Source organism: Euleptes europaea, chromosome 2 (genome assembly GCF_029931775.1).
Source record: "Euleptes europaea isolate rEulEur1 chromosome 2, rEulEur1.hap1, whole genome shotgun sequence".
Classification (NCBI taxonomy): Eukaryota; Metazoa; Chordata; class Lepidosauria; order Squamata; family Sphaerodactylidae; genus Euleptes; species Euleptes europaea.
In genome coordinates, this window is record NC_079313.1 from 4,189,040 (window position 1) to 4,204,990 (window position 15,951).

At 47.2% G+C, this 15,951-nt stretch overlaps 1 protein-coding gene across 1 annotated transcript; it reads right to left on the bottom strand.

Moving 5' to 3' along the window:
- Positions 1–2,176: 2,176 nt before the first annotated feature.
- LOC130472674 (serine protease 57-like) lies at positions 2,177–14,974 on the bottom strand. Its single transcript, XM_056844077.1, has 5 exons — positions 14,935–14,974; positions 10,606–10,777; positions 9,386–9,530; positions 6,687–6,947; positions 2,177–2,329 (listed from the first exon to the last, which is right to left on the bottom strand). Exons 1-5 carry the CDS (start codon positions 14,972–14,974, stop codon positions 2,177–2,179), a joined length of 771 nt encoding a protein of 256 aa, XP_056700055.1.
- Positions 14,975–15,951: the final 977 nt, after the last annotated feature.

Genomic DNA, 15,951 nt, shown 5'->3' on the forward strand with positions numbered 1-15,951 from the left:
CCACTGTCCCAGTCAGCTGTATCACCCAGGTTTGGGTCAAGATGCTCAGCGGACTTTCCCCTGCATTCTCACAGCTTTGCCTAGGGTTGCCAACCTCCACATCATGGGATGTTATTTGCCAAGTGATGTTATTGACCTCCATGCAATGACAAACTTATTTTGCTCATTTCCACTCAACAAGGGGCAGGATACTCCCTAGGGTTTCCAACCTCCAGGTGGTGGCTGGAGATAGGGTTGCCAACCTTCAGGTAGTAGCTGAACATCTCCCGCTATTACAACTGATATCCAGCTGATAGAGATCAGTTCACTTGGGAGAAAATGGCAGTTGGACTCTATGGCATCGAAGTCCCTCCCCTCTCCAAACCCCGCCCCCCTCAGGCTCCGCCCCAAAAACATCCCGCCGGTGGCGAAGAGGGACCTGGCAACCCTAGCTCTGCCTGAGCTGCTTTGGGCCGGGCCGGAGTTCAGCGCTAACAGGAGGAAGCGTTTCCATCTGTTTCGACTTTGTCGTGGTGTTTTCCATCCCGGTGGAATGGAAAAAAAGGCGGAGAGGGGAGGAAGGAAGGGTTGGGGTGGGGGGGATCCAATCTGGTCTTAATAGCGGCATGCAATATTTTTCAAAAAAACAACTCCTGCGCCTAATTCGGTCCTGATGTCTGTCCCCACCCTCCCATCCCTTGGGGAGGGGGGGTTTGCAACAAGCAAGATTAGTGGTCAGGGGTAGAGCCAAGCAGGACGGGGCGACCCTGTTCTCCCCTTTGCCAAAATGCATTCCCTTCCACTGCCTCACCACAGGCATGCCCTACTTTGACAAGAAGGATGCAGGCCCTGTGGGATTGGCTAGGTTTGGGGAATAGCCTCTCGTGAAAGGGACTGGAATTCCTGTTCCCTTCCTGAGTGAAGAGGAAGGCCTGCCGAAACCTGATGCGGTGAGCCTAGGGTTGCCAGCTCTGGGTTCGGAATAGGGTTGCCAACCTCCAGGTACTAGCTGGAGATCTCATAGAATCATGGAGTTGGAAGGGACCACCAGGGTCATCTAGTCCAACCCCCTGCACAATGCAGGAAACTCACAACGACCTCCCCCCTCCACATCCCCAGTGCCCAGAAGATGGCCTGCTATTACAACTGATCTCCAGCCAATCGAGATCCGTTCACCTGGAGAAAATGGCAGCTTAGGCAATTGGACTCTGCGGCATCGAAGTCCCTCCCCTCCCCAAACCCCGCCCTCCTCAGGCTCCGCCCCAAAAACCTCCCACCAGTGGCGAAGATGGACTTGGCAACCCTAGTTGGGAAATACTTGGAAATTTTGAGGGTGGAGCTTGGGGAAGGCAGGGTATAGGGAGGGGATAGGGTTGCCAACCTCCTGGTGGTGGCTGGAGATCTCCCGCTATTACAACTGATCTCCAGGTGACAAAATCAGTTCACCTGGAGAAAATGGTCGCTTTGGAAGGTGGACTCTATGGCATTATAGTCCATTGAAGCCCCTCCCTTCCCTGAACCCCACTCTCCTTAGGCTCCACCCCCAAAATATCCAGGTATTTCCCAACCCAGAGCTGGCAACCCTATTGCAAGAGATCTCCAGACTACAGAGATCAGTTCCCCAGAGAAAATGGCCGCTTTGGCAATTGGACTCTATATAGGGTTGCCAGGAGACATGGAATGGGCAATTGCCCATCAATCCATCTGCTGGCTGACAGCAAGGATTGCGTGCATGCGTGGCCGCAAGCAACATGATCCCGTCACTTCCGGTTTACTTCTGTAAAGCTGCAGCGTGACGGGATGATTTACAGCTCAACTGGGGGTTTGAATGGTAAATCGTCCTGTTGTGTTGCGGGGCTTCCGGAAGTAAACCAAAAGTGACAGGATTGCGTTGCTTGCTGCTGGGCACATGCAATTCCCGCCCCCAAAACTTCCCATTGGAGGAGAGGGGGGACCTGACAACCCTAACTCTAAGGCACTGAAGTCCCTCCCCTCTCCAAACCCCGCCTTCCTTGGCTCCTCCCCCCCCAAATCTGCAGGTATTTCCCAATCCGGAGTTGGCAACCCTAACTATACACATAGGACACCAATCTTTTGTTTTCCATAAATTGCTTTAAAAAATGTATTTGGCTCTTTGCCCCCATGTGGCCATCGGCCTTCCTAGAGCGCCCAACACAGCTGCCCCCACAACCTGCCCTCAAAATATATGTATCACTTCATTGACCCAGTTGATGTATTTTGAGATCCGGGTGTAGACGTCCGGAAAACGCCGATCGCCACATCTCTTTCCGTTGAAGGAGACAATCCCTTGTACTCTGTTGCCACAAATAAGGGGTCCACCTGAATCGCCCTGGAAGGGAAGAAGGGATACTGTCAGACTTGGGCAGCCCTGCACCCAAACAAGGACTTGTTGCCAAAGCAGAGCCAAGCCAGAACCAGCAACTTTTATAGGACCAGGTGGAGCCCTATTGGTCCCCTTGTGTCACCTGGTCCCTGCTAAGCGGCCAATGACACCCTCTGTAAGGACATTTAAACAAAATAACCAGCACGACGGCCAATACTAAAATTGAAAGCAATGCATTATGCAGACAAGCAATTACTATTAGGATTGCCAGGTCCCTCTTCACCACCGGCAGGAGGTTCTAGGGGTGGAGCCTGAGGAGGGTGGGGTTTGGGGAGGGGCGGAATTTCAATGCCATAGAGTCCAATGGCCAAAGAGGCCATTTTCTCCAGGTGAACTGTTCTCTATTGGCTGGAGATCAGTTGTAACAGCAAGAGATCTCCAGCTAGTTCTGCTCAGCATGAGAACTGGCTACAGTGCAGTCCATGTTGAATCCTGAAGAAGATCCTATCGAAACAGGAGAATACCGGATCCCTGTCCCAGTGAAGGGTTCACAGAAACTACGCCTGTCCATTGGAGGTTCATTGAACCGTGGTTGAGAATCCAATGACTAGAGACCCTACTCTACTAGATGACTAGAGATACTACTACGTTATACATGTTTTGCTTCTACTAGATGACTAGAGACACCACAATGTTATACATGTTTTGCTTCTACTAGATGACTAGAGACACTATTACGATATACATGTTTTGCTTCTACTAGAAGATGACTAGAGACACTACTATGTTATACATGTTTTGCTTCTACTAGATGACTAGAGACACTATTACGATATACATGTTTTGCTTCTACTAGATGACTAGAGACACTACTACATTATACATGTTTTGCTTCGGCCTCAAGGAGTGGCTTATGTCTGGACTCCTTTTGGAATTGATATTTTGGACATTCTTTGTAGCACTGTGGTTTGTTGTGACATTGTACGTTTTTTGTATGTTATATAGCTTTTCTATATTATTGATAACTTTGATACGCTTGCACAGTGATTTCTGTATTATCGTCGTATTTATTCATATTGGGCACAGTCTAGTCAGAACTGCTGCCTCTTGGGTTGCAGTACCTGGAGGTTGGCAACCCTAGTTTCTATACATGCGTCTTTCTGAGTTGACTCTCCCTACTTTATGAGAGCAGCCTATTAAGGCTAATATAAAAACGGTGGACAAATCTAGTGTCCCGTCTCTTCTCCACCAGCTTCAAGCTGCAAGCCTTCTCTCCTAGCTACAAGCTGCAAGTTCTCCTCTGCCGGCTTCAAGCTGCAGGGCTCTTCTACTAGCTTCAAGCTGCAAGTCTTCAACCTTTGCGCTGACTGCAAATTGTAAATATTACTGTTGAGTCGTTTCTTTCAAACTACAAGCATCTTTACAAACCACACTTCAAGCCTCCAGGGTTGTTGTTTTTACCTGTTTATAAAAGACTTTACACAATATTATTGAGACTTACCTGATACTTGCCTCACTGTATTGGCGTATTGAGGGTGTCTTGATAAAATGCTTTATTATTGTGTTATGTCTAGGAGTTTCTCATAGCGTCCTGTTAATTATGTAGCCAGTTGCTTGATAGCGTTTAAGAGTATAGAATCATAGAATCATAGTTGGAAGGGACCACCGGGGTCATCTAGTCCAACCCCCTGCACAATGCAGGAAATTCACAACTACCTCCCCCCCCCCCAAGCACACCCCAGGGACCCCCTACTCTGTGTCCAGAAGATGGCCAAGATGCCCTCCCTCTCATGAACTGCCTAAGGTCATAGTATCTTTGGGCTCGACGTTTTCTTTTGGTTTGATTTGTCTTGTTTGCATAATACATTGCTTCCAATTTACTGTTTAGTATTGGCCACCGTGCTTGTTATTTTGTTTAAATGAGATTATTTTTCAGCACAGGTGTCTTTCTTTCTTTCTTTCTTTCTTTCTTTCTTTCTTTCTTTCTTTCTTTCTTTCTTTCTTTCTTTCTTTCTTTCTTTCTTTCTTTCTTTCTTTTTGTTACCCTCTGTAAGGAAACACAACAGGCCAGCATCTGTGGCTCCATGTAGCTTCCACCTGGGGCCAGCTGCTAAAGTCCTGAGTTCAAATCCCTGTGCCTCTTTGAAACTTTTGACGGCAGTTAAACGGATGGGGTTGCCAACTCCAGCTTGGGGAAATTCCAGGGGATTTTGAGGCAGGGCCCGGAGGAGGCAGAAGTCTGGGGAGGGGAGAGAGATCGACGGGAATACAACACCATAGAATCTGCCCTCCAAAGCTTCCATTTCCTCCTGGGGAACTGATCTGTGTAGTCTGGAGATAAACTGCAATTCCAGGAATGTAGGCAACGCCTACAAATTGGGAACCCTGTAAGCAGGCGCAGCCGGGAACGGAGACTGGTGGAAACCAGGGCTTCAGAGGATCTGCTCTCAGTTATGATGCACAATTTTTCTTAGATGCTCAGATGGTATGATTGCCATGTATGGGGGGGGTGTTCCTAATGCACAATTTTTCTTAGATGCTCAGATGGTATGATTGCCATGGGGTGGGGGGGTGTTCCTAATGCCCAGCCTGTGTACAAGCACTGCAATCTGCCCTGGAAGGAAGGTCTGATGATCCTTCCATCTAAATAGGTGGAGACTTGGAGCAGTTTTTTGGTAAAGAGGAAAAGGTAATTTGTGTATCTATGCAATACATGTTCAGTTTTGGGAACTACGATTTAAGAAAGATGTAGACAAGCTGGAACGTGTCCAGAGGAGGGCAACAAAGATGGTGACGGGTCTGGAGACCAAGTCCTACGAGGAAAGCCTGAAGGAGCTGGGTGTGTTTAGCCTGAAGAGGAGAAGACTGAGAGGGGGTATGATAACCATGTTCAAGTATCTGAGGGGCTGTCATATAGAGGATGGTGCTGAGTTGTTTTCTGTTGCCCAAGAAGGCTGGACCAGAATCAACGGGTTAAAATTAAATCAAAATAGTTTCCGTCTAGACATTAGGAAGAATTTTCTAACAGAGCGGTTCCTCAGTGGAACAGGCTTCCTCATGAGATGATAAGCTCTCCTTCCATGGAGGTTTTTAAGAAGAGGTTAGATGGCCATCTGTCAGCAATGCTGATTCTGTGACCTTCAGGAGATGATGAGAGGGAGGGCGTCTTGGCCATCTTCTGGTCACTAGGAGTGGTGATGGGGAGGTAGTTGTGAATTTCCTGCATTGTGCAGGGGGTTGGACTTGATGACCCTGGTGGTCCCTTCCAACTGTATAATTTTATGATTCTATGATTCTATAATACAAGATGGGGGGCCACTAGAGTTGCAGCAGGAGGAAAGACTCGGAAATACCCCTACCCTCTTGATCTTCCCCTCTAGGACTGTCGAAGCTGGCTGATCCCCTGCCCATTTTTCTTTAAAATGACTCTCAATGGCTTTGCCTTTTCTTTGCCTCCTGCTGTATGCTCAGTCAATCAATTTCAATTTCAATACCTCTATTGGCATACCAGTATGCTCAGTCAGATTTCCCCATGTTTGGTTAATTTTCAAAATTATACCTGGGGAGTTCTGGTTATTTCTGCATATCCATGGTCGCCAACCTCCAGGTGGTGGCTGGAGATCTCCCGCTATTACAACTGATCTCCAGCCGATAGAGATCAGTTCCCCTGGAGAAAACGGCCACTTTGGCAATTGGACTCTATGGCATTGAAGTCCCTGCCCTTCCCAAACTCTGCCCTCCTCAGGCTCCGCCCCAAAAACCTCCCGCCGGTGGCAAAGAAAGACCTGGCAACCCTACTTCAGCAGGATATAAATGCCATAGAGTCCACTCTTCAAAACAGCCATTTTCTCCAGGGGGTGCAGATCTCAGTCACCTGGAGATCAACTGTAATAGCGGGAGATCTCCAGGTGCCACCTGGAGGCTGGCAACCCTATTATACACTCTCCTCCCCCAAACCCTGCCCTTCTCAGGCTCCACCCCAAAAACCTCCTGCTGGTGGTGAAGAGGGACCTGGCAACCCTACCCAGCAGGCTGATGGTACCTGCAAGAGATTTTTTTCCTTCCCACTCACATAATTCAGTTGATGACCAAGGTTATGATTGCACTGTGGCAGAAAACTCATCTCGGTTGCCATAGAGTCCAATGGCCAAAACGGTCATTTTCTCCAGGGGAACTAGTCTCTGTCAGCTGGAGGTCAGTTGTAATAGCAGGAGATCTCCAGCTGGTACCTGGAGGTCGGCAACCCTAGTTGTCACTCTCAACATGTAAAAAACAACAACAACCTGGCTTTCAAAATGCATGAATGTTTCAGATTTTTATGGTGGGAAAATCTAGTTTGGGCAGCAGACGACACGCAACTCACAGAGCAGAATCCACGCAGGGCCGTGTCCCTGTTGGCTGCACAGATCATACAGTCGAAGACGTGCCCGGTCCACGAGGCGTTGCACACTCCCCTCTCGACAACCGTCGTGTTGGCTTCCATCAGTCTGGTAGGGATGGTTCTGAAATTGGAAACATCCCCCCAGCCGGTCACCCAACAGGTGGATGCAGGTTGGAGGTCCGTCTCCGGAAGGGGGAGCAGGATGCGTTTGACGAACCGGTTGAAAACGACGGACCTGTTCAGCTGAGGACAGAGAAGCAATTGGACCCTTGTTAAAACTGGCAGGGGTTTTCCATTCTTCGTCTCACGGCAGAATCGTTAGGATTTGCTGTCCAAGGGCTATTGGGCTGAGAACTGACTATATAACATACTACTATTCATCTTTAATAAACATATAACAATTTTATTAACAAAGAACAGTATTTTTTATTGGAAACATTTTAATATTGGAAAAATTATGGCCACAACTAAAATTAATGGTTTGATGAGGCCCTAAGCTATTGAAGGTAATTGGGTCCTTTATATGTCCAGCTGTCCTTTGTCAACAACAAATTGTTGCTGTTTTTTGTGTTGAATATATGCTATATGGTAATTTATGGACCTAATAGGTATCTAAAGCCATTTGCACGTAACAAAATATGTGTTTTATCAAAGTAATTGTTGAGCTGCCATGCAACCAGTCCATGCAGAATGTAGGCACCCTATATATAGAAATGAGCAAACCAGTGATATTTTAGGGAGCAGGCTAGCAGGGGGGGGGCATTACTTACATCATAGGAGCCTACACAACACAAAACACTGTTGCTGTATGTAGGTTTTATTTTATATGTTTTTTATCTTATATTTTGGAAATGTACATCCAGTTTTTTTTCCTTGAAAATTTTTGGGGGCCCCCAAGAGAGTGGGGCCCTAAGCTATAGCTTGTTTAACTTATACGTAAATCCAGCAGTCGTAAATAGGAACAGTTGAACTCTCCTCCCTGTAGCAAATGCACAGTTGCGGGGGAGAGAAGAGAGCCATAATGGGGGGGGTAGGGTTGCCAGGTCCCTCTTTGCCATCGGCGGGAGGTTTTTGGGGCGGAGACTGAGGAGGGCAGGGTTTGGGGAGGGGAGGGACTTCAATGTCATAGAGTCCAATGGCCAAAGCAGCCATTTTCTCCTGGCGAACTGATCTCTATCGGCTGCAGATCAGTTGTAATAGCAGGCAATCTGCAGCTAGCACCTGGAGGTTGGCAACCCTATTTGGAAGGGCCTGTGGTTTTTGCAAACCTGAGCTTCTGAATTCGCACCCAACGTTTGCCACGGTGACGCCAACATCTTTGCCAGGAGACAAGATGGAAATGGTTAACGTGATTGCTGCAGAGTTGCATTATTGGAGGGAAAGGAGTTTGTCATGCATTCAAAACAGGTTTCCATCTTGGCCTTGGAGTGGAGATTTTGCCATGAAAAATGACCGATCCTTAACTTGAAGCAAGGATTTTGTGGAAGCCTGTGCTGACCCCCAGTGGCGAACGGTTCGCAGCAAAGTGCCGTCAAGCCCAGCTGACTTGCAGCAACCTCTGTAGGTAGAGTTGCCATGTTGGGAAATACCTGGAGTTTTTTGAGGAGGGTGGGGTTTGGGAAGGGGAGGGACTTCAATGCCATAGAGTCCGATGGCCAAAATGCCTGCCATGATGTATATAGTAATGTATTTGTTTTGGTCACCAGATCAACAGGTTGGGTTGCTTGACGTGTAGCCTGAATCCCGGGCGGGAGTTGAGGAAGTGGAGCCATGTGTGTGTGCGTAGGGGAGGTTTCTAAGAATTTGCACAGTACTGCAGTAAAGTGACCTTGATGGGCACAGATAACACTGAAGGCCTCGGAGAAAAGGTTGCGAAGATGGACCTGGCAACCCTAGTTCGGAAATACCTGGAGATTTGGAGGGTGGAGCTTCGGGAGGGTAGGGTTTGGGGAGGGTATAGGGTTGTCAACCTCCAAGTGGTAGTTACTATACTATAATAACTCAAAAAAAATACGAAATACGACATAAATGGACACCATTTCATATGTTTTGAGTTATTCTTAATTATATAATTATAAATTATGTACAACATGTCCTCTTATGTGCTTTTAAAATCTTCCGTGATAAGTAATCATCTATTACAATAAATCTTTTCCACCATGCAGTAGTCTCCTGTAGTTACTTTACTATACGCATAACTCAAAACATACAAAATAGTGACCATTTATGTTGCATTTCGTATGTTTTGAGTTATTCTTATAGTATAGTAACTACAGGAGACTACTGCAGGGTGGAAAAGATTTATTGTAATAGATGATTACTTATCACTGAAGATTTTAAAAGCATATAGGAGGCAATTTTGAATATCATTTTTGGTTTAGCGATCAGTGCTGTGTTGTTTCGTTCCAACATTACCTGCTATTTTGGCACGAGGTTAATTTTGAATTCTAACCTCCAAGTGGTGGCTGGAGATCTCCCACTATCACAACTGATTTCCAGGCGACAAAATCAGTTCACTTGGAGAAAATGGCCGTTTTGGAAGGCGGATTGCGAAAACCTCCTGCCAGTGGCAAAGAGGGACCTGGCAACCCTCACCTTTAAGGACCCCCCGGGATCCCACCATATCATTTCCAGCTCCGTTTGCTCCCTTATGAAGAAACCCACCCCCTTCTCCGACTCACTTTGAGCATCCGGATGTCGTTTTTCACGGTTTTGGGTTCGTAGTCCGGATGAGCGATAGACTCGCGGATGCCAAAGATCTGCTGCGAGGCCTCGTGAGTCTTCAGCGAGTGGGCGCCAAGTACGATGCGGGCAAAGTCGGATTGCCTGCATGGCAAAGCGAAAGGGTCAAAAACGGATAGTCTTTTTCTGCCCAGGCAATGCGTGGGAAGAGAAGAAGAAAGAGCAGGTTTTTATATGCCAATTTCCTCTACCTTTTAAGGAGAATCAAACCGGTTGACAATCTTCTTCCCTTCCTCTCCCCACAACAGACACCTTGTCAGGTGAGTGGGGCTGAGAGAGCTTGGAGAGAACTGTGACTAGCCCAGGGTAACCCAGCAGGCTTCATTTGCAGGAGTGGGGAAAGGTGCCTAGGAATGCCAACTCCGGGTTTGGAAATACCTGGAGATTTTGGGGGCGGAGCCTGAGGAGGGCGGGGTTTGGGGAGGGGAGGGACTTCGATGCCATAGAGTCCAATTGCCAACGCGGCCATTTTCTCCAGGGGAACTGATCTCTATCGCCTGGAGATCAGTCATAATAGCAGGAGTTCTCCAGCTAGTACCTGGAGGTTGGGGGAGAAAATAGACACCACTGTACTAGTATCGGGAGATTAGGAAATCAGTACAGGAGCGAACAACACTTATAGGTGCAAAAACTATTTATATGCTACTGTGTCTAATATAATACGCACTCATAAATACACAAAATGAACCATTCATACAATTATGTCAAACATACAGAACCATCTCTAGGATGGTAGTAAATATGAACAGTCCAATTCAAAAGAGCAATGTCTCTCAAAGTATGCACATCAATCTTCTGTATTCATCTCATGCAGGTAAGTGAGCAGATGTATCAGATATTAAATATTCAGGAGGGATAAGACATTGCTCTTTTGAATTGGACTGTTCCTATTTACTACCATCCTAGAGATGGTTCTGTATGTTTGACATAATTGTATAAATGGTTCATTTTATGTATTTATGAGTGCGTATTATATTAGACACAGTAGCATATAAGTTTTTGCACCTATAAGTGTTGTTCGCTCCTGTACTGAGTACCTGGAGGTTGGCAACCCTACTCCAGTCCTAGTTCAACCACAATGCCATTTCAGCTCGCATTGTCCCTCCGACCCAGGAGTTCAGGGCCATGTGCATTAGGCGTGCGCACATCTCACATTCACCTGGGAATAAGGCAGTGAGCGGCGGTCATCACCCACCGGCGCCGTACGAGGAACCCGCCGCAGACATGCTCCCCGTTCAGCTGGATGGAAGCCATAAAGGGCCACGCGTGAGGCTTGGCTTCTCGGCCCCCGATGACCCAGCTTCTGAAACCGCCAGCGCAGAGCCAAAGACCTGCGGGAGGAAGAAAACTAGGTGAGTTGGGACGGACAGTAGTATGACCAGAGAAGCGACAAAATGGGCTTTGTGACATTCGCGTCCCTTGAGAGAAGCCAACCCATCTCTTTCCTCGTGGCCTTTCGAATTTGGTGCATGTAATGGATGGAGGGAATCCTCCTCTTCAGCAGCTGCTATTCTAAGGTGGTCCAAGCTGACCCAACTCCTTGAGAGCCAGCCCGGTGTAGCGGTTAAGAGCGGCGGACTCTAATCTGGAGAACTGGGTTTGGTCCCACCACTCCTCCACATGAAGCCTGCTGGGTGACCTTGGGCTAGCCGCGGTTCTCTCCGAGCTCTCTCAGCCCCACCTACCTCCCAAGGTCCCTGTTGTAGGGAGAGGAAGGCGATTGTAAGCCGCTTTGCGGCTCCTTAACGGTAGATGAAATCGGGGTGTAAACACCAACTCTTCTTCTCCTTCTTTTTCTTTTCGATAAAAGGTCAAGCCCCTTTCTTCCACCAGCCAGAAAAACCCAGCATAGAGGGACCCACAAAGACTCGCAAGATAAATCAGTCCTGTCGGGGCCTTCCATTTCTCTCTCTTGCTCCATCTTCGCTCCCCCACCTGCCCGTCTTCCTTCCCCCCATTTCCCAGATGTTTTCTTTCATCTGCCCCACCTCATAATTCCTTTAGACAAAATGCCTGCTTTGGTGGGTGGGCCAGGAGCCCCGTGGCGCAGAGAGGTAAGCTGCAGTACTGCAGTCCAAGCTCTGCTCACAACCTCAGTTCAATCCCAACTGAAGTCGGTTTCAGGTAGCCGGCTCAAGGTTGACTCAACCTTCCATCCTTCCAAGGTTGGGAATATGAGTACCCAGCTTGCTGGGGGTAAAGGGAAGACGACTGGGAAAGGCACTGGCAAACCACCCCGTAAAAATAGTCTGCCTAGTAAACCTCAGGATGTGACGTCACCCCATGGGTCAGGAATGACCCGATGCTTGCTCAGGGGGCTCTTTACTTTTTGGGTGGGCGGGCTGATTTCTTGGCTGCAGTCTTCCTTTCAGTTGAGGACGGAGCCAAGGAATAGCAAGTCTTGAACCATTTCAGTTTCCTCATTGTCAACCTTAAAGCTGAGTCATTCTTCTGTAGTCATTACTTTTGTCTTCTTGATGTTCAGCCGTAGTCCTGCTTTGGCACCTTCTCCTTTAACTTTCAGCCCACCGTAGGCTTCCCCCCCCCCCCAAATCTCTAGGAATTTCCTAATCTGGTGTTGGCAACTCCACCCTGCCTGCTCTGTTCCCCTTCCTGCCAGCTTGGTCTTCCCTCCCGCTGTCCTCTCCTTCCATCCGTTTTCCTCCCTCCCTCCACATTCTCCCCCTGCTCTTCTGCACCTTTCCAGTCCTGCCCAACATGGCAAATTAAAGTTAGTGGGGAAGGCAAGCTGCCGTAGCTCTGCCCACCCCTCATACCTTCCGGAGGTAGGATTGCCAACCTCCAGGTAGTAGAAACAGCAGCACGAAGGCTCCTAATTAAGAATACCATTGACTGTGATAAAATACTAAATGAATCTGCTGTCCAAGACAGGTATATTACATGCATACACCAAATAAAGAATCAATAATACAGGTTGCTTTACCTCAAATATTATTGTATTTGAGGTAAAGCAACCTGTATTATTTTTGTAAGGTGAAGCAACCTGTACATTTTTTGATATTGAATACATTACTGTTCATGATTCTTGATTCTTTATTTGCTAGTTTCACCTAGCAATTAACTATTTCAGCATAGGTTTTTGTTTGAGTAGTAACCTCCAGGTAGTAGCTGGAGATCTCCAGCTATTACCGCTGATCTCCAGCCGATAGAGATCAGTTCCCCTGGAGAAAAATGGCTGCTTTGGCAATCGGACTCTATAGCATTGAAGTCCCTCCCCGAACCCCGCCCTACTCTGGCTCCGCCCTCAACATCTCCAGGTATTTCCCAACCCGGAGCTGGCCTCCTTATCCTGAGGTGATTTTGCCACCCGGTTTTTCCGTACCTGTACCATCTAGGGTCGCTGTAGCAACCCAACCCGCCATTCAGACGCCTTTCTTTCACCCACAATAGCTGTACACACAGAGCCCTCACGGTTATTGTTTGGGGTAGGAGGGATTGTGACACCTCCCTCATCCTTGTGTTCTGAACATTTGGCATTTTTCTGGGGACCCGGCGGCCTCAGCCACCTGGGTGGCTTTCCTGGATGGATTTTTTATCTTCCCAGTGGGACCACCCACAGCTCTTAGACATATAATTTCGGTAGCTTTGTTGCTCTGCAAAAAAAAAAAGGGGGGGATCCAGAAACAAAAGTCATGTAATACCCACTCTCTGCTTTACGCGTTGCTTTGAATGCCAATTAATTGCCTGCTTGTATGTTCTCAAATCGAGATTTCGTCAAGTATTTTGCTTGTCTGTCGCAGCGGCTTCCAGTGCAACTCGGACCCTTTTAGGCACTCCATGAATCCCAAGTTGAGTCGGCCACACATCCTTCCGGCGGTCCGTTTTAAAGCTCTCCAAACGGCACTCTCTGGTCCCATTGCCATTGTCTCCCCCTCCCCATTTAAAAAAAACAAACCAGAAATCTATCTTGATGAAAAGTTCTGGTGCTATTAGAATCATAGAATCATCGAGTTGGAAGGGACTACCAGGGTCATCTAGTCCAACCCCCTGCACAATGCAGGGAATTCACAACTACCTCTCCCCCCCCACACCCCTAGTGACCCCTACACCATGCCCAGAAGATGGCCAAGATGCCCTCCCTCTCATGATCAGCCTAAGATCATAGAATCAGCATTGCTGATAGATGGCCATCTAGCCTCTGCTTAAAAACCTCCAGGGAAGGAGAGCTCACCACCTCCCGAGGAAGCCTGTTCCACTGAGGAACCGCTCTGACTGTTAGAAAATTCTTCCTAATGTGTAGACGGAAACTCTTTGGATTTAATTTCCACCCATTGGTTCTGGTCCGACCTTCTGGGGCAACAGAAAACAACTCAGCACCCTCCTCTCTATGACAGCCCTTCGAGTACTTGAAGATGGTTATCATATCCCCTCTCAGTCTTCTCCTCTCCTGGCTAAACATACCCAGCTCCTTCAACCTTTCCTCATAGGACTTGGTCGTAATAGCGTGCGCTCCAAATTTCTGATAGTTATCCCAATGAAAAGCATTGTGGGACTTCCCCCCTTTTTTAATTGTATAATGCAATCATAAAAAAAAAAAAGAAGAGCCCCGTGGCACAGAGTGGTAAGCTGCAGTACTGGCAGTCAAAAGCTCTGCTCATGACCTGAGTTCAATCCCGACTTTGACTCAGCTTTCCATCCTTCCGAAGTCAGTAAAATGAATGAATGGTATTATTTGCATATAGCCTTAGGCCCATTAAGAACATGTCCATCAATACCACAAATACATAATAAAAGGGAAATACTTGGTTAAAAAATGCTGGATTGATAATAAATAAACATGATAAAACTATGCTAAATGGATGCATTCAGAGCAATTATAGCTAAAAATTGCAGTGGTGTCGCAATCGGTCAATAAAACCTTGCAACCATTAAAATCAACTCGAAGGATCAGCTCTCTTAGCAACCATATTGGACCCTATTTTCTTTGCTGCCAGAGCATACAGGGAGATCCTATAAGAAACAAACCCACCAGTCTTTTAACAAAAAAATACTAATTTATCTGCACTAGGACAAGTGTTTATGCCAGAAACCAATCCTGCAAAAAATTTAGCCCTTGGGGGGGGGGGGTTGGTTAAATGAGTACCCAGCTTGCTGGGGGTAAAGGGAAGATGACTGGGGAAGGCACTGGCAAATCGCCCCATAAAACATAGTCTGCCTAGTAAATGTCGGGGTGTGGTGTCACCCCATGGGTCAGTAATGACCCGGTGCTTGCACGGGGGACTACCTTTACCTTTTAATAATCATAGTTGATACAAAACACAGACACATAAAAACCACAGACCCACAAAAAATATAAAATACAGAAAATAGAAGAACAGTCAAATAAGGTAAACAACACTAAGATTACTAATTCCCATAAAGTTGATCTCCCATGCTCAATCCAATATGTTATACCACTACAGTCTTTAAAAAGCATTGTGGGTCTTTTTGTGCAAATGAATAAAAAACGAGGAAATATTCCCTTTACCTGAGAGGAGCCAGGCAAGAAGCAGCAGTGAAGAGGCCATAGCGTTGGAGGTATCTGGATCCAAGGAAGGAGGAGAGAGGCAAAATGAACTGGAGACTGCGAGATCCTTCTCTTCAGCACAGAGACTTTGCGCAAGGGGTTTCTTCAACAGGTCCCGGCCAATGTGGTTTTACTGGCTGGCACTGATGTAATTTCTCCCTCGAACCTTGTTGGTGAAGAGGAAGCGAACATAAGAACATGCCTATTATATAAGGTGCTGTGGAATGCAGGCAGGATCAGATAATGCTATGCTGGATCAGACCCAGGCCCATCAAGTCCACCAGTCTGTTCACACAGTGGCCAACCAGGTGTCTCCAGGAAGCCCACAAACAAGACAACTGCAGCACCACCATCCTGCCTGTGTTCCAAATCACCTAAAATAATTGGCCTGCTCCTCTGATACTGGAGAGAATAGGTATGCATCTTGACTAGTATCCATTTGACTAGTAGCCTCTCCTCCATGAACATGCCCACTCCCCTCTTAAAGCCTTCCAAGTTGGCAGCCATCACCCCATCCACAATTTCACTAGGTGTTGTGTGAAGAAATACTTGCTGTTATCTGTTTTGAATCTCTCACCCTCCAGCTTCAGCTGATGACCCCGCGTTTTAGTATTGAGTGTGGGAGAAAAGCTTCTCCCTGACCACTCTCTCCATACCACGCACAATTTTATAGACCTCTATCATGTCTCCCCTTAACCCCTTTCGTTCCAAGCTAAACAGCCCTAAGCGTTTTAACCGCTCCTCATAGGGCCGTTGCTCTGGCCCCCTGATCATTTTGGTTGCTCTTTTCTGCACCTTCTCAAGCTCTGCAATATCCTTTTTGAGGTGTGACCAGAACTGTATACAGTATTCCAAACATGGTCTCACCAGAGATTTGTACAATGGCAGTATGATAGCAGCAGTTTTATTCTCTATTCCTTGTCTAATTATGGCCAGCATGGAATTTGCCTTTTTCACAGCAGCCGCACGCCAGGTTGA

Coding starts and splice junctions, on each gene's coding strand:
- LOC130472674 (XM_056844077.1), bottom strand. CDS start 14,974: ATGGCCTCTTCACTGCTGCTTCTTGCCTGGCTCCTCTCAG. Junction 10,778..14,934: donor TCTTGCCTGGCTCCTCTCAG/GTAAAGGGAATA, acceptor TTCCTCCCGCAG/GTCTTTGGCTCTGCGCTGGC. Junction 6,948..9,385: donor ACGACATCCGGATGCTCAAA/GTGAGTCGGAGA, acceptor CTCTGTCCTCAG/CTGAACAGGTCCGTCGTTTT.